Source organism: Thamnophis elegans, chromosome 16 (assembly GCF_009769535.1).
Source record: "Thamnophis elegans isolate rThaEle1 chromosome 16, rThaEle1.pri, whole genome shotgun sequence".
NCBI lineage: Eukaryota > Metazoa > Chordata > Lepidosauria > Squamata > Colubridae > Thamnophis > Thamnophis elegans.
Genome location: NC_045556.1, coordinates 9,813,572 through 9,831,534, shown reverse-complemented (window position 1 = coordinate 9,831,534; position 17,963 = coordinate 9,813,572). Strand labels below are relative to the sequence as shown.

Genomic DNA, 17,963 nt, shown 5'->3' with positions numbered 1-17,963 from the left:
ATGAGCTGTTTTCAAAAGAGGAACAGATTTCCAACATAAATTAGGAACAATTTGTAATCCTAGCTGGAAATGAAATACATAAAAACCCTTACCTCTTAGCCAACTATTGGCACAATGTGTGTTTTCGGGAGCCTGTTTGCTGCAGCTCTTCGTCTTGAAGTATATTCAAACTAAGTGTAAAGTCAGCTACCATATCCAAGATAGCTTTAGCTGCTTCTGGCGCTCTATTAAATGAAGCAGTAGTTTCATTTCTTATTTGGGGGTGAAATTTAAGCGTCCTTCACTGTGGACCATATTCTACTGGCCTCTCTATAAATTACCAAGGAAATCAGCCAATCCTAGAATTCAGAAGAGAAGACTTAGTTACCCTTCGCCTCGAGGAACATTTCAGTCTGTTAAATATTAGCTTCTAATGAACTCATTAATACTTGAATGGTAGCAGTCCACCTAGCATTGGTCTCTTACCGAAAGTCAGTGGATCTAATGAAAGTCATTTACATGCTCATCAAAATCCTAACCGCTCCTGTTTTAAGTTTATAAATGACAGATGGAACAGCCATAGCATATTCCCAAGCAGTCATGCGCTACTGAATAACTTTTATGCAGTGGGTGTGAAAAAGTCCTTTAAATATTCATGGTAATACATTTTATTTTTAACCTTGAAGCAGAGAAAGGTCATGGTCGTTATATTCTCCAGGCTCGGTTTAGCAATATGTTGCTGGAAATCAAAAAATGTTTGTTTCAGTAAAAATTAGGTATACCCGTGTTTCCCCTCCCCAAAGACAGGGTCTTATTTCTTTTGACCCCCGAAATAAGCGCTGGCTTTCTTCTTATTATTTTTGAGGTGCATGAGGTAGCGAGGGTGGTCACCTTAAAGTAGAATAAAATATGAATTAAATATAAGAATGAAGACATGGCATAAAAGGGACAGTTAGAAGCTTGCTCAAAGGGACAGGAAATGTCATCAGCCTGTAGCCACAAGATGTTCTAGCCAACATCCCTTTGTCAATGGCCAAACCACAAGGCTCAATTAAAGTTCGTTAATGACACGTAGCCCATACCTGTAACAAAAGGAGAAGTAAGTCCCTCATCTACCATAAGGCTTTCCCCCCAAAATAACCAATAAGAAATGAGTTAAGTATTTTCATTTTGCGCTGCTTTTGAGAATGTTTAAGAATGCGTGCTTCGATAATGAAGGTTGTTCAGAATGTTGGCCATTTTGCTAGCTTTCTGAACCTGGCAGCCAAATAAACTTTTCCTGTATCCTGAGAAGTCTAAAGCCTGTCATTTTCTGCAACAACCTCATGACTGCTGCTGTGTTGCAATATTTTGGGGGAGGGCTAATTTTCAGGGGAAAATTTTAGACAAAACATATTCACGGAAGTTGCTTGTAAAATGCACATATCACTAAAATCCCATTCAGGAATCTAAGCATTTGTAGGAATAAGCACAAAAAATGGATGCATACTTTAACAGCACTGTGCGCATTGTATCCATTTTCTGGCTTCATCTGAGCCCATTTTTGTACTATGTGTTTCTCCTGTCTTTCTTATAATTCTGATACGATTTGAGTGGCATTTCATTTTAGCTGACAGAATCACAATTCCCTCCGTTGTCCTCTGTCTAGATTATAAAGCAAACGGCGCATTATTAAATTATAGAGATGAGGAGCGATCTGTCTGAGCTGATTGGCCTTGTCTGAATAGTTCTTAGAGCACAGTTTAATGAAAGTAACAGTGTTAAAAATGAAATGATGGTTCCCACCGTCCTTAAGAGCTGTCCAAAGCAGTATTGTCACTTCTGCTCCTCCTCTTTGTGAGTCGGGGTGACCTTGAAGTTGTGTTGGTCTTTAATGATACCAAAAGAGGAACAGGCAGTGGTGGGATTTAAATAATTTAACAACTGGTTCTCTGCCCCAATGACCAGCTGGGTAGGCGGGGCTCGGTGGTCATGTGACTGGGTGGGCATGGCCAACTCAACGTCACAGCATCCCGGGGTCATGTGATTGCCATCTGTGACCTTCCAGCTCACTTTCAACTGGGAGAAGGAAGCTGGATTTCCTTAATGACCACATGATTCGCTTAACGGCTGCTTAACACCCTATGGCAAAAAAAATCAGGTGCAACTAATTTCACAACCTCCTTCCTTAGCAATGGAAATCTACCGTATATACTCGAGTATAGGTCGGCCCGAATATAAGCCGAGGCACCTAATTTTACCACAAAAAAACTGGAAAAGTTATTGACTCGAGTATAAGCCTAGGGTGGGAAATGCAGCAGCTACCGGTCAATTTCAAAAATAAAATAGATACCCAATAATGTTTTTGAATATTTATTTCAAAGAAAAACAGTAAACTAGCTCTGGGACATCGTTATGTGGCTGCTTGCCATAACAAGGAGGAGGTGGACATCGTTGCAGAGCGGCAGGAGGGGGAGGAAGGGGAATCGTAAGACAGCCCTGCATTACATTAGAACGTGAGGAGGGGGGATGGTGCGGTGCACGCTGCGCGGCAAACTAACACAGAGGGAGGGGAAACTCACAGGGGCGCCGGGCCATTCACGAGCGTCACCCAGCGGCATGGCCCCGCCCCTTTTTCTCCTCCATTTCGGGCAAATTTTTCACTGACTCGAGTATAAGCCGAGTTTTTCAGCCCAAAAAGTGGGCTGAAAAACTCGGCTTATACTTGAGTATATACGGTAGTTCCAATTATCATTGTAAAACGAGGATTACCTTTAAGTTGGAGGTGTTAGAGGAACTTTTCTGCTGGCTAAAGAAATGCAGGAAAACTCCCTTGCCATAATCTTCAACTAAATGGGAGATTTGATTCTACCCAGTAAAGTGTAATAAAATGAACTGCAAGGCATAATTTTCATCCCTTGAGCCCCCCAAGCTTAGATGTGTGTGAAAGAGCTGCTCTATGCAGAGCTTAAACTATTAATTCTCCAAAGCACCTGATGGAAGGACAAGAAGCAGTGGGTGGAAACTAATCAAGGAGAGAAGCAACTTAGAACTAAGGAGAAAATTTCTTGACAGTGAGGACAATTAATCAGTGGAACAACTTGCCTCCAGAAGTTGTGAATGCCCCAACAGTGGACGTTTTAAGGAGGAGATTGGATAACCATTTGTCTGAAGTAGCGTGGGGTTTCCTGCCTAAGGAGGGGTTGGACTAGAAGACCTTCAAGGTCCCTTCCAACTCTGTTATTCTATTTATTCTATTCTGTTATTCTTGTTAATTCTGTTATTTTTTTCTACTCATAGTGAATGATTTCCCTTCTTCATTTTTATTCTCCAAGTGAAGTCTCCTCTGAAACATCTCCCAGTTAAAAAAAAACCACATCTAACAATGGAACTGGTTTCATTGAGTCTGCCGCAAAGCTTTATTTAACAAAAAAAAAAAAAAGGCTACAGCCACACCTTCCAGACATGGCTGTCAATTACAAATGTTTCGAATTCCACTGCTTCAGGAACAAACAACAAAAAGAAATCGGAATTAGGCAGGACACGTTTTGAGGATTCTGCTTCATGCAAGAGCATATTCAAATGTCCCTTTATCCAACCCTTCAACTTTCACCCTCCCAGGTGGAGGAAGGCATACTGCTGTAGGGGTCCAGTAAGATTTTGAAGCATCTGATGATCAAAAGTCCCAGAAACACACACAGGATCCCCACAAAGGCGAAACGGTTTTCTGCTCCAGGGTCAGGGGGAAACTGGACACCTCGTTGACACTCATGGTCACTGACACGTTGTTGCAGTAGCTACTGCTCATCTCTAGGCTTCACATTCTGCTCATTCAGGATTCCCGCTTCCTCTGTACAAAACACAACGACAACGAGAGAAGAGAGACCATTAGGGATCTGAGGAAGGGGCCTTTGACTGTCTAGCTACCCCCCCCCCCCAGCATGCAAGGATAGGAGGGACAGGCTAGTTTTGAGGGGATTTGAGTCGGATTTGTGAGAGGGTGACATGGATGGGTTCACAAAATGGCTGCCAAGGTGTCTATGATTGGCCATCTCAACATCCCTCAGACACAGTAACATCTCCAGGGTGCCTTCTCTTGACCTTTATGAGTTCTCGGTGTGGCCCAAACATTAGATTTTTGAGAGGATTCAAAAATGGCTGCCAAGGTGTCTATGATTGGCCATCTCAACATCCCTCAGACACAACAACATCTTCAGGAAGCCTGCTCTTGACTCTTATGACTTCTTGATGTGGCCCAAATGTTAGCTTTTTTGAGAAGATGATGATGCCAACAGGTTCAAAAATGACTGCCAAGATTTCTACAATCAGAGATCTCAACATCCTTCAAACACAGCACTATCTCCTGAATGACTTCTTTGACCCTTCTGAGTTTTAGATGGGGCCCAAAGGCATTCTGGAAATAAATATGAAGCTAGAGACGGGTGTTTTGTTTTGCAGTGTACCAGCTTCCAACTTTTTTTAAACAAGCCAAATGAGGCAGAAAATCCAGGACACACCAAGGAAGTTATCTGAGGACCCATTATACCTCCGAGCCCATCTTGCCTTCCCCCATGTTTCAGCAGCTCTTCACTTTCCACCCATTTGTTCAAATTCTTCATTCCAATATGTCTGAAGAAAGCTGACGTATCTCCTCTTAAATTTATCCTCCCTCAGGTGCCTCCCAGATATATTGGTTTCCATTTCTCACGTGGCAACCGAGGTGCCTCTGTCTTATCAACTACCCTATTCATTTCCTATATCAAAATTGCATATAAATGCTAATACGGAATGGCATAACCCATGATTAATCTATGACAGCTGCGGTGATAGAAATTTGGCACTTAAGCACCGATTGAGACCCAGCTTCAGAGTAAACTTGATCTATTGGTGACAGCTATTATGAGCTGCCTTCCTCCCTACAACAATTTCATCCCTGCAATAATTTTGCTAATCTAAATCCTCCACTGGATTTCTTCCTCAAGAAAATGCTAAGTTTGCTCTGCACTCCTGCTTTCTTTCCTGCAAACCCGAATGGGGCTCAATCTTACTGATTCATATCAAAGCATCCTCCTCTTTCTCTTCCTCACTCTGCTCTTCCTCCTCCTCTTCCTCCTCATTTCTTTCTTAATAATTCTTCCTTCATGAATTGAAAGGAATGGCGTATTTGTTTTAGCTGATGAGCTAGGAATCCCAGTTTAATGCAGTGATTAAGGCAATTCTAAACGTTGATATAATAAATGCTACCTGATGCATTCACGTAAGGCACAATTCCAAAGTTTCCTGAAGTTTGAACAGCTGTAGAGACATAAAAAAAAGAAAACGAAGTGAGACTTTTGGGTTAGGATAACATTCTTTAAAGTACTGAGCTGAATTCCAGACAAGAATTTAATGTATAAAACCAATCAACTGTTTATGACTTTGTCGCTATATTCAGCCCACATACCTGTGTTCTATCCTTTCCTTTCCGTCCTCCACTCCATTCCTCTTCTCACCTCACCTCACTTCACCTCACTTCACCTTTTTTTCCCTGCTATTTTTCTAACCAGTCTGGTCTCTATGTTAATCTAAACCAGTATTGCTCAACCTTGACAACTTTTTCAGATCTGCGGACTTCAGCTCCCAGAATTCTCATGGCCGCCTGGCAGTGGTGGGTTTCAAAAATTGTTCGAACCTACTCTGTGGGTGTGGCCTCCTTTGTGGGAGGGGCTTGCCACCCATGCGACCGGATGGGAGTGGCTTGCCGCCCATGTGACCGGATATGAAGATGCCGACGACACTTGTCAGAACCCCCTTAAATTACCTCACCCACAGCACTGGCATGCATAAGAATATGATGTAAACTTGTTTTTTTAAAGGCATCTTTGGTTTGCGTTAAAACAACTTCAACACACGCAATGTTCTGATTGCACCACAAACGCAGTAGTCATCCTTGCCTTTCACAGAGGCACTGAGTTTTATAAATAGGAGCATGGTAGTGTAGAATAATCATATCCAAGGACCAGTGGTGGGTTTCAAAACATTTTGGAACCTCTTCTGTAGGTGTGGCCTGCTTTCCGGGTCCACTGGTGGAACCTCTTCTAACCGGTTCGGTAGATTTGACGAACCGGTTCTACCAAATAGGTGCGAACTGGTAGGAACCTACCTCTGCCACCTGGGGGAATTGTGGGAGTTGAAGTCCACATATCTTAAAGTTGCCATGGTTGGGGGATGCGCTGATATAAACCTTTAAGCTGAGATGTTTGTCTTCCTTCTGCCCTTCAAGTACCGCAGCTTCAAACCCACGGTGGCCAGGCTTATATGACCCAGGGGGATTCAGCAAGCAGTCAATTCCGAGATGGCAAAATATGCTGGGAAAGTTTCCAGCTGCCATCTGCCGTGTATTTTTTCACAGCCAATTTGCAGGTGGGCCTTCTCGTAACGCTCATTTCTTTCGCCTGCCTTTGTGGGTTCAGGATTTTTCTTTTTAGCTGCATTCCTTTCTCAGGATTATTTCAATTGGAATCATCCCAGTGGTGGGTTGCAGGTGGTACGCCCCAGTACAGGGGTACCGGAGCCTGCCCGGAGCACTGGATGCCGTTCCGGTACGGTGCTCTGGAGGGCCGACCCACCCGACCGAGCTCCTTACTGGTTTTTTTAAGGTGTACAGCACCTGCGCAGCGCTCTGCTGAGCAGCTGGAGCGTTGCGGAGGCTCACGGAGAGCGGTAAAACGCATGTGTGTGCTGTGTGCATGCGCACGTCCATGTGGATGCCGCCGGGCGCGTTCCAACCACTGGTTGGAACGAGATCCAAAACCCACCACTGGATCTTCCAGTCCAGATATCAAAACACTGTTTTCCACAGTGGGTTTCCCCCCCGCCTTCTGAAAAATCATAAGCAAGCATAGCAATTCTGATCTGTGTCCCCAACATCCTTTGGTCATCAAGTTATGGTTTTGTGTGTTATTGTCTTGAGAGGTTAGAATAAGAGGCTCAAAGAAGTGAGACCAGGGGGGCTCAAACTCAAGGGGCCCAGAGGGTTGACCTGGAAACAGTGAAGGACCAGCCTGGGGTGCCTCTGACAGCGAAAATAGAGATCAGGTGGGCTGTGTGTGGCCCTCCCCAGCTCTGTTTTTGCTGGCAGGAGGCTGTCACAGCCGAAAACGGAGCCACACTGCCCTCCCGAGCTCAGTTTTCAGCTGCGATCACCTTCTGCAACCCTCTGCCAATGAAAGCTCCATTTTCACTGGCAGAAGGTTGCAGGAGGTGATCGCAGCCGAAAACGGAGCTCGGGAGCCTGTTTTCGCTGGCAGAGCTCTCGGGCTAGCACAGACGCCCCCGACACGAGTGACGTCGAGCTGGCCACGCCCACCATGCCACACCCATCCCACCCCCCTGACATACACGGCCCTGATGCAGCTCTCGATGAAATTGAGTTTGATACCCCTGAGCTAGACTGTAGTAAATGTTTTGCTGAGGGATCACTGCTGTTTTCCACGTGGGTCAGTTGTCAGGGATTCTGTGTGTTGGTAACACAAACCCACCCACCCACCTCTGATTTTGGAGGAGGACTTTTAGAAGCTCTTCATCTCTATTACTCTACTCCAGAGTTTAACCTGCTGCTCCATTGCTACCTCGTTCTGTTTATCGCTTAACAATTAGATTTCCTTTATTTAAAAAAAAATATTTTGGCAGTATCCAATCTTGGGCTCCCCCCCCCCCCCCACCATAAACTAATCCCGCAACTGCTTTTTTCTGACAGAGAAGGAGCGTTTTAAAAGATATGGAAGTATTTCATCTGGGCTTGTCTCATATTTCATCCTTACTGGAGTTCGGAAGAGTGGTTTTGAAATGAAATTGTCTGGTCGTGAAGGTCAAGAGCAGCCTGTACGTCTTGCTCCAGTTCATTTATATATTACGGCACAGTTAAAAAAAACCAAACAACTATGGACATTTAACAGAACAAAACACGCGCCAACACTTTTTTTTTTCTTTAGCGGAAGCAGTGGCCGGATGAAAATTGCAGTTCAGCCATCAAGGCATAGATTTGAATTCTTCAGCCTTGCTATTATTCTAGCCTAGGGCAGTGGTTCCCAAACTTGGCAACTTTAAGACTTGTGGACTTCAACTCCCAGAATTCTCCAGCCAGCAGAGCCACCCTGGTCTAGGGCATGCAATTGCAACATATATAATATAACGCTCCTTGCCAGGTTTGGTAAAGATTTCAGTGGTTCATTAGTGAAAAGAGGAATATACGAGGGGGAAAATGCGCATGGATTATCTTATTGTTTGTTCATAAATTAATGGAATTGGATGGGATAGTGAATAGATGAGTTTCTATTAATTTTTAAAAGGCAATTTTTAATATGCTTATTATCAGATTTTTATGCCACCCTTTAATTTCCTTGAAAAATATAATCTCTCTCATCTATCTACCTAATCTATCACCTAATCTATCCCTATCATCATCTCATTTTAACAACCCCATAATCCCTTGCTGGGTAACTGAACAGAGTTCAGAGTGCCACCAATGCTGAATCATATTCAGCAGATATAGTCTCAACATGCCCAGAGAGAGAAATATCTACCTAGGATCGAACTCACAGCCTCCTGATTGTGAGGTGAGAACTCCACCTCTAGGCCACCGCACTATCCATCCATCCATCCATCCATCCATCCATCCACCCATCTATCCATCATGTTATCTATCTATCTATCTATCTATCTATCTATCTATCTATCTATCTATCTATCATCTATCTATCTATCATCTATCCCTCTCTCTCTCTCTCTATCTATCCATCCATCCATCCATCTTGTTCTATATCTATCTGTTTGTCTGTCCGTCCATCCACCCATGTTATCTATCTATCTATCTATCTATCTATCTATCTATCTATCTATCTATCTATCTATCTATCTTTCTATCTATCTATCTATCTATCTATCTATCTATCTATCTATCTATCTATCTATCCATCCATCCATCCATCCATCCATCCATCCATCCATCTATTTATCTATCTATCTGTCTGTCTGTTTGTCTATCCATCCATCCACCCACCCATCATGTTCTCCATCCATCCATCCATCCACCCACCCATCCATCATCCATCATCTACCTGACTATCCTCTCTCTCTCTCCCCCTCCTCTCTCTGAAAGTGATGAACATACCTACTCCTGCCTCCTATTTCCCCTACCACAACAGCCCTGTGAGATGGGTTGGACAGAGGGAGTGACTGGTCCAAAGTTACCCCACGGGCTTTCATGCTTAAGAAGTCAGTCTCCTTAAATTGAAACATGCAGAGCTACTGTGCTGTGATGCATACAACACATCTTCAAGGCCCAAAGGCCAAGCATGGTTATTGGGATACGAACCCCACTAAAACACGGTGGGAATTACACAAGATTGCAAAGCCTGAGCATGGACACCATCAGGCAGTTAGGATTCTTCACCACAATTCTGGACAGTCCAAGCAAGACATTTCCTGGTGAGCAAATCATGTTTTCCCAATAGCAGACCACTGGGCTTGGAGCAATGCAATATTTGCCACAACCCAGATGCTAATGTAGAAATGATGTTTTGCTTTACAGCAAGAAATGAACAACAATTCTCCACCTATTGCATGGAACGAATTAGCATTGTTTCTCTGAAGAAAAGTTAAGATCCAACACCAGCTACATTCTCTGTTTTGTTTCCTGTTGTTACACTGTAAATAGCCACTGTGTCTTCAAGGAAATGCACTAAGCAGCTGTTGTGTCGTATGTTCTAAGCAGCGGAAATCTCCTTTAAGTCCAGGTCAATTTCGACAATGCCAATCAGGCAACATATTTGTGTTGTTTTCATAACACCATTCCCAAAATGATTTGGCCTTGGCACCTCTTAGGATCCTCAATCTAGTTAACCATACTATAATTTTTGCAAGTCTCCCTTCCAAGCCTGGTCCTGCTTAGCTTCTGAGCCAAGACAAGGTCAACCCAATGCCAACTTTTCACCCAACAAAGACCATAGGTAAAGGTAAAGATCCCTCTCGCACATATGTGCTAGCCGTTCCTGGTTCTAGGGGGCGGTGCTCATCTCCATTTCAAAGCCAAAGAGCCAACATTGTGCAAATATGTCTCTGTGGTCATGTGGCTGGCATGACTGGACACCGAAGGCGCACGGAATGCTGTCACCTTCCCACCAAAGGGGATCCTATTTTTCTACTTGCATTTTTACGTGCTTTCGAACCGCTAGGGTGGCAGAAGCTGGGACAAGTAACGGGAGCTCATTCCATTACATGGCGCTAGGGATTCGAACCGCTGAACCGCCGACCTTTCTGATCAACAAGCTCAGCATCTTAGCCCCTGGGTCCCTAACAAAGACCATAGAAAACCATCTATTAACAGGTAGCAATTCTTGAACTTTTAATGTCCTGAATTATTTTGCCCAGTATTTTGGGGAGATAACATCCAACGATCAAGCCATATCGTTGTACCTTGGACTTCAGCCTAAATCGGCTGCTTATGAACAAACCAGTGGATGCCATAATCACAAGGCAGGGGGGAAAAACAAACCAATTGTTGATTCCCACTTCAACCGATTCCCTCCTGGGATCACCGCTCTCACAAATGCTGCAGTTGTCCCTGCACCCACATGGGGAAGCCTCATGGAAACCGCCACTGTTTTCCAGTAACCCCGGCGAGGCGACGGGGGGGGTTAAATCTCTCCGGATCGGGGCGCCCACGGTAGCTGCCGGCAGCTGTCTTTTTTTTTTAATGGCAAATATTTACCTGAGCTACCCCCACCCACCCACCCACCCCGAGCTTTGGGATCTGCTCATGGCAATCCGTCCCTCCCTCCCCTCCCCTCTCCAGCACTGCTGTCAAGACCTCACCTGGCCATAACCAGACAGAGGAGCAGCAAACGATGAAAACAGCCACCAATTCTGGGTTTAGCATCCCGGGGGGGGGGGGACCCAACGCAATCCACGCAAAGCAAAGTCGGGGCATCCTGTTGCGTGGAGCGGGGTTGTGATGAGCGACCCCCCCCCCCCAAGCCGACCATCACTCTTTTCCCTTCCTGGCCCATCATCAGGCCCTCCAGCCTCTCCCTCTAAACACCCCCCCCCCCGGCCACCTGCCCACTCACCCCCGTTCCAGCCAGACATCCTGAGCGCGCAGCCCCCTCGCCTCCTCTCGGGACCCCCGGTCGAAGTTTCAAGGTCTCCACGTCGATCCGGCTGCCACCCGCCAGCGAAGCCGGGGACTCGGCTCACCCCCGCCCAGCCGCCAGACCATCTTCGGGGTTCATCTTCCCCCGCGAGGCATTTCTCAGCCCCCCCTCCCCTTCCCCAACTCCTTCTTCTCCCGAGAGGTTGGGCTCCCCACGGCTGCTCTGGGCGTGCCTTCTACGCGCGTGTCTTCAGGGTGGGGTCTCTCCTGTCAAAGGCAAGAACCGGGCGTCTGGGGTGGGTGGGCGCAGCGTGGAGGGGGGGTGATGGAGGAGGGTGGGGAGGGGGCGAGGTGTAGGCGAGACCCCCCTCCCTCCTTCTCTCTCTCTCCCCAGCTCCGCTTGGGACCCCAGCTTTCCTTCCCCAATGATTCAGGTTGGCCCCCCGAAGGCGCGTGGAAAGTTCCTGCCGGAGGCTACGTGCGAGGCATTCCCAAATGCTCTGCAGCGGAGGCGGCTGGCCTGTGGGGCCGGATCGCTCCTTGAGAAGCCCGTTGGTCTGAAAGCCAGGTGCCAGCCTCAACCCCGGGGAGGACTCGGCTTCCTGCCTGCCTGCCTGCTTCCCTCGGGGCCCCTCGGAAGGAAACGGAGCGGCCTTCGGTCGCTCGATCTTACTTATTTCACTTATTATAATCGGGGGGTCTCGAACCGGCAGAAGGGAGCTCCCGCCTTTGATTGGGGTTGCCAAGCCGAGAAGGTCTGGGAGGGGGCTTTGGCAGGGAGTCACCCGGGGTTACTAGAGAGGGTCGAATGGGGTCGGATTACTCCCCCTCCCCAGCGCTGGGAGTGGTCGAGCTGGCTTTTGAAGCCTCCTGAGATTATTTCCAGGTAGCCCTCGATTTACAACAGGTTTGTGGGAAGCTACCCCACTCCCCCCCCCCCCCAACGATTAAAAAAACCCAGAATATTATATTTCACTAAAGGAGGAATTTGGGGGAAAAAATCTTAAGGGAGGCATAAACCAGCCCCAGTTTCCCTGCCCCACAAGCAGAAACATAGGAGACTATTAGAAAGGCAGATTTCTAAAACAAAACCTTTGCCAGACCAATTCTCGAATACAGCTCGTCTGCCTGGAATCCACACTGTACATCGGGCATTAATATGATTGAGCGAGTCCAGAGGTATTTCACGAGAAGAGAACTCCACTCCTCTGCTCACAACAGAATCCCTTATGCCACCAGGCTTGCAATTTTGGGCTTGGACAACCTCGAGCTACGCGTTTGACCTAAGCATGGTACACAAAATTGTCTGCTACAACGTCCTACCTGTCAATGAATACTTCAGCTTCAACTGCAATAACACACGGGCAAACAATCGATACAAACTCAAGGTAAACTGCTCCAAACGCGATTGCAGAAAATACGACTTCAGCAACAGAGTGGTCAATGCCTGGAATGCTCTTCCTGGCTCTGTTGTTACATCCTCAAACCCCCACAACTCCAACCTTAAACTGCCTACCGTGGACCTTACCCCATTCCTAAGAGGTCCATAAAGCGGGCGCACATAAGCGCATCAGAATGCCTATCGTCCCTGTCCTACTGTCCCCATTTACTTGTAGTCATTTCCTGTGGTCATGTCCATGTTTATACTTATATCTGTTATCTTGTACATGTTTGACAAACTAAGAGAGAGACCTCCTGCTGCCAATTACCTCCCAAAGACCCATTAGATCACACAGGGTTGGCCTCCTCCGGGTTCTGTCTACTAGCCAATGCCACCTGGCTACTACCCGGGGGAGGGCCTTCTCTGTGGCAGCTCCGGCCCTCTGGAACGAACTCCCTGCAGGGATTCGGACCCTCACCTCTCTCCAGGCCTTCCGAAAAGCCGTCAAAACCTGGCTTTGCCGGCAGGCTTGGGGTTGATGAGTTCCCTTCCCCTCTCGACTTGTGTGATTGTGTGATTCTTGCTTATTTTAATTATTTGTATTCTGTTCTATGTTCCCCTTTTCCCCTTTTGAGTTGTTCGCCGCCCTGAGTCCCTCCCGGAGAAGGGCGGCATACAAATAATAAAATTCAATTCAATTCAATTCAATAAATAAATAAGATTTGGCAATCCATTCAAGGCAGGAGAGTTCAAGGAACCTCTCGCAGCAAAGTTTGACAGCTGACAAAGGCAGAATGGTAGGATTAGAACAAGAAGCCCCTCGCCCGAGATCCAACACAGGATGGAAAGCCATTAGCCACAATAGGAATTGCCCAACAACTGCCTTTCAGAATGCAAGCCCCCTTCGTTTTAACCCCCCCACCCCAGAACAGTCCAGATTTCAAACTCACAGAAACCTATCAAGATCCATCCACTCCTCTGACCATTTTGTTCAGCTGACCCAGAACTGCATGCTGTTTTCCTCTGTTCACCAATAAACCTTATTTCCGATCAGTTTTGACTGGTTTGGACAAAATTCAGCAGCACTTTTTTAATGCGGCTGTTGACAAAAAAAAAGGATTGCCAACATGATCTCCAACATCCGATGACAGATATGGAGGAGAAGGAGGAGGAGGAGGAGGAGGAGGAAGAAGAAGAAGGAGAAGGAGAAGGAGAAGAAATGTTTCACCTTGAAACTGAACCAGTTGGATTTTCCTCCCAACAGTTTCTTTAGTAACCAGAGTTAAACGGCCCTGGGAAAAAAAAGTGATTTATCACCGTGTTTCACACACGAACTCTTGCAACATCCCCATGGCCAGGTAATCCAACATTCAGCCCATTGGCAACTGACTCATATTTATGACGGTTGCAGTGTCCCGGGGGGGGGGGGGTCCTGTGATTTCCCCTTTGGTGACCTCCGGATGAAGAAAGTCAATGAGGAAGCCTGCTTCATTTAAGGACTGTGTTACTCATTTAACAGCTGCGGCGAGTCACTTAACAATGGTGGCAAGAAAGATGGTAACAAAAGTGACCTAACCACCGCCTTCCTTAGCAACTAGAATAGAATAGAATAGCAGAGTTGGAAGGGACCTTGGAGGTCTTCTAGTCCAACCCCCTGCCTAGGCAGGAAATCCTACGCCCCTTACAGACAAAGGGTTATCCAACATCTTCTTAAAAACATTTCACCGCTCGCACTGAAAGCAAAAAAAAATCTATCAGGAAATCGGCACGCATAAATAGTTATAGTCCTTACATAAGCAATGAATAAAACAGTAAGAAAGCACAAATGTTTATGCAGACAAGTTAGCCATGGTCTGGGACTGCCACGATAGCCTCTCCAACGTTGATAGCCCTGTTTGGCTGGCTTCTCCTTTTGCAGTACTACTCCGTGTGCTTTACAATTCAGCTCAGTTGCCAGACTTTAGATGCAGAAAGGCACACTTCAACCTCCCCTATCATTTGATTGCGTCTTACTACGTTAGGAAATTCTCACAGGGCTTGTTCCTATAACCCAGTTGTAATTATCACGGGAACAGAATAACATTTCTCCCTATTTAGAACCTCTGGAGGCAAGTTGTTCCACTGGTTAATTGTTCTCACTGTCAGGAAATTTCTCCTTAGTTCTAAGTTGCTTCTCTCCTTGATTAGTTTCCACCCATTGCTTCTTGTCCTGCCCTCAAGTGCTTTGGAGAATAGCTTGACTCCCTCTTCTTTGTGGCAACCCCTGAGATATTGGAAGACTGCTATCATGTCTCCCCTAAGTCCTTCTTTTCATTAAACTAGACATACCCAGTTCCTGCAACCGTTCTTCATATGTTTTCTCCTCCAGTACCCTAATCACCTTTCTTGCTCTTCTCTGCACTCTTTCCAGAGTCTCCACATCTTTTCTACATCGTGGCGACCAAAACTGGATGCAGTATTCCAAGTGTGGCCTTACCAAGGCATTATAAAGGGGTACTAACCCTTCACGGGATCTTGATTCTATCCCTCTGTTTATGCAGCCTAGAACTGTGTTGGATTTTTTGGCAGCTGCTGCAAATGGCTGGCTCCTATTTAAATGGTTGTCCACTAGGACTCCAAGATCCCTCTCACAGTTACTACTATTGAGTGAGGTACCACCTATACTGTACCTGTAATTAGAAGTTTTGGACTCATAAGCTGAGGACCGTCTACCTGCAAAGCTTGATAGTGAAGCTTCGTTCCCCTCTAGGTTGGATTCTGATCCTGGATGCAGCTGACCTGTGTTATCCTGAATCCAGGCAGAGGTACTGGTAGTGTTTGACCGATGTTGGATCAAATCTTTCCCTCACCTCCTTTCAATGAATGTTGTTTTCCTGCTTCCATTCTTTCCCTCCCAGGCCCTCTTCCTTCCAGGAATTTAGAAGAATAGCTGTGTTCCTACCTTCTGTACCGTGGCCAAGAAGAAACAATATTCCCAGGAGACATGCTTATCGGCTTATTTTGATGTTGCCCCGGCCAAGGAATCATTATGGGCAGCTGAACGAAGAGCAGAATTAGACTTCATTAAGCCAATCGTTGACTTGGGATAACCCTCAGGTTGGGCTTGAAACCGCTCCCCAATTTCCAGAGTGGCCTCGGAGTTAAAAGCAACTTTGGGGTGCTGCAAATGTCCTGGGAAAGTCGAGGGAAATCATCAAAGCCATTAAAAAGTGAAAGTTAAAATATTTTGGACATGTGATGCGACACCCAGAAAAATACGGCATTCTTCACTTAATCCTCCAGGTAAAAAATTGAAGGCAAATGAGGTCCAGGCAGAAGAAGAACATCATGGATTAAAGATCTAAGGGACTGGTTTGGACAAAACACTGCAGCACTTTTTCATGCGGCTGTTGACAAAAAAAAAGGATTGCCAACATGATTGCCAACATCTGGTGACAGATATGGAGGAGGAGGAGGAGGAGGGAGGGAGGAGAAGGAGGAGGAGGAGGAGGAGAAGAAGAAGAAGAAGGAGAAGAAGAAGAAGAAGGAGAAGAAGAATAGCAATAGCAGTTAGCAGTTAGACTTATATACCGCTTCATAGGGCTTTCAGCCCCCTCTAAGCAGTTTACAGAGTCAGCATATCGCCCCCACAGTCTGGGTCCTCATTTCACCCACCTCGGAAGGATGGAAGGCTGAGTCAACCTTGAGCCGGTGAGATTTGAACAGCCAAACTGCAGGACTGCAGTCAGCTGAAGTAGCCTGCAGTGCTGCATTTAACCATTGCGCCACCTCGGCTCTCTAGAAGAAGAAGAAGAAGGAGAAGGAGAAGGAGAAGGAGAAGGAGAAGGAGAAGAAGAAGAAGAAGAAGAAGGAGAAGGAGAAGAAATGTTAAGATCTGGACTTCATGTCTATGGAGATTATCAGTCATCCAGGTCATGGTTGTCCCAAAGGTGTTTTTTCAAGAGGAAATTGGACTTTCTGGTTTTTCTTTGAAAATTTTCCACTTCTCATCCAAGAAGCTTCTTCAGTCCACTTCCTCAAAGAAGCTTCTTTGATGAGAAGTGAAACGTCTTCAAAGAAAAACCAGTTGCCTCTTGAAAAAGCCCCATTGGGTTTTATTGAAGATGTTTCGATTCACATCCAAGAAGCTTCTTCAGTCCACTTCATTGAAGAAGCCTCTTGGATGAGAAGCAAAATGTTTTCAAACAAAAAGCCCCCCTAGAAAGTCCAGTTCTGTTTGGAAAAGCAGCTTGGGGGGGCACCTGCCTTTGGGTTCCATCTGCTACTTATTGTACACCAACTAGTTACTGTGTCTGAGCACTCAAACTGTAAAGGGTGATTAAAATGAAAATGACACGGCAGCTCAGTAGCTAAGACACTGAGCTTGTCAATCAGAAAGGTCGGGAGTTCGGCGGTTTGAATCCTAGTGCCGCATAATGGAGTGAGCTCCTGTGACTTGTCCCAGCTTCTGCCAACCTAGCAGTTCGAAAGCACGTACAAAATGCAAGTAGAAAAATAGGAACCACCTTTGGAGGGAAGATAACAGCGTTCCGCGCACCTTCGGCATTTAGTCATGCCGGCCACATGACCACGGAGACATCTTCGGACAGCGCTGGCACTTCGGCTTTGAAACAAAGATGAGCACCGCTCCCTAGAGTCGGGAACGATTAGCACATATGTGTGAGGGGGAACCTTTACCTTTACTTTATAGACTTTTCCATTTGATGAAAGACATGTCCTTCTCGGTTCGGCTCCAAGTGGGGAAAAAAACACTGGAGACACGGAGGCTGCTTGGAAAGATGGTTTATTGGTGGACAGGACCACATGGCTTGAGCCCTGGACAGAAAAGGTGATCACATGCTTCAATGTTGGTGGAGAAGAAGAGAAGGGTCGAGGGAGAGGCTTGCTAGGCTTTTTATAACCTGTTCAGTCCCACCTCTCTGTTTCCTGTTCCTGTGTAAGAAATGTATTCTGATTGGTTGTCAGACTCCCATGGGGCCATGCAGGGGCAACTCTCTGTGCTGTGTTTTGAATCCAGGTTTGGTTGAGTTCTCAGATGCCATGTGGTCAGTTGAGTAAAGGGCCAATATTATCATGCCTTTACTCCCATCCCCCCTGGGGCTGCAGTGGAGAAGTCTTTATTATGTAAAAGGGACTAGCCTGGCCATCTCAATGGCCCATTAACAGTGGGGATGGGTAGGAAGCTACAGGCAGCTATTCTGTCTTTTAAAACATGTTTCTTTCTTTTCATATCCAGAGAAATATTCTGCCTTTTCAATATGTCCTAGGATATTTCATTTTTCTGGCAGACGGCTGGATGATAACTTCCCACACATTAATTTGGTATTTACGGGCAAATAGTATAGAGGTTCCTGTAAAGCACAGCAATTAAAGTATTGAAGCGGGCAAAGGTTTGTCGTTCTGATTTGTTTTTACTTCTCTCTCTCTCTCTTTTATTTTCGGAGATGGGTGATATGATTAGAAATTAGAATAGAAAGAAAAAGACTTTTATTA

The 17,963-nt window shown here is 45.9% G+C and overlaps 1 protein-coding gene across 1 annotated transcript; it reads right to left on the bottom strand.

Annotated features, from left to right (window-relative positions):
- Positions 1-3,363: 3,363 nt before the first annotated feature.
- Positions 3,364-11,654, bottom strand: CTXN2 (cortexin 2). The gene is given in 5 exon segments (XM_032233420.1): positions 3,364-3,565; positions 3,567-3,679; positions 3,682-3,808; positions 5,203-5,253; positions 11,067-11,654. Coding segments are annotated over 3 exon segments (243 nt in total). The 5' UTR covers positions 3,767-3,808; positions 5,203-5,253; positions 11,067-11,654; the 3' UTR covers positions 3,364-3,520.
- Positions 11,655-17,963: the final 6,309 nt, after the last annotated feature.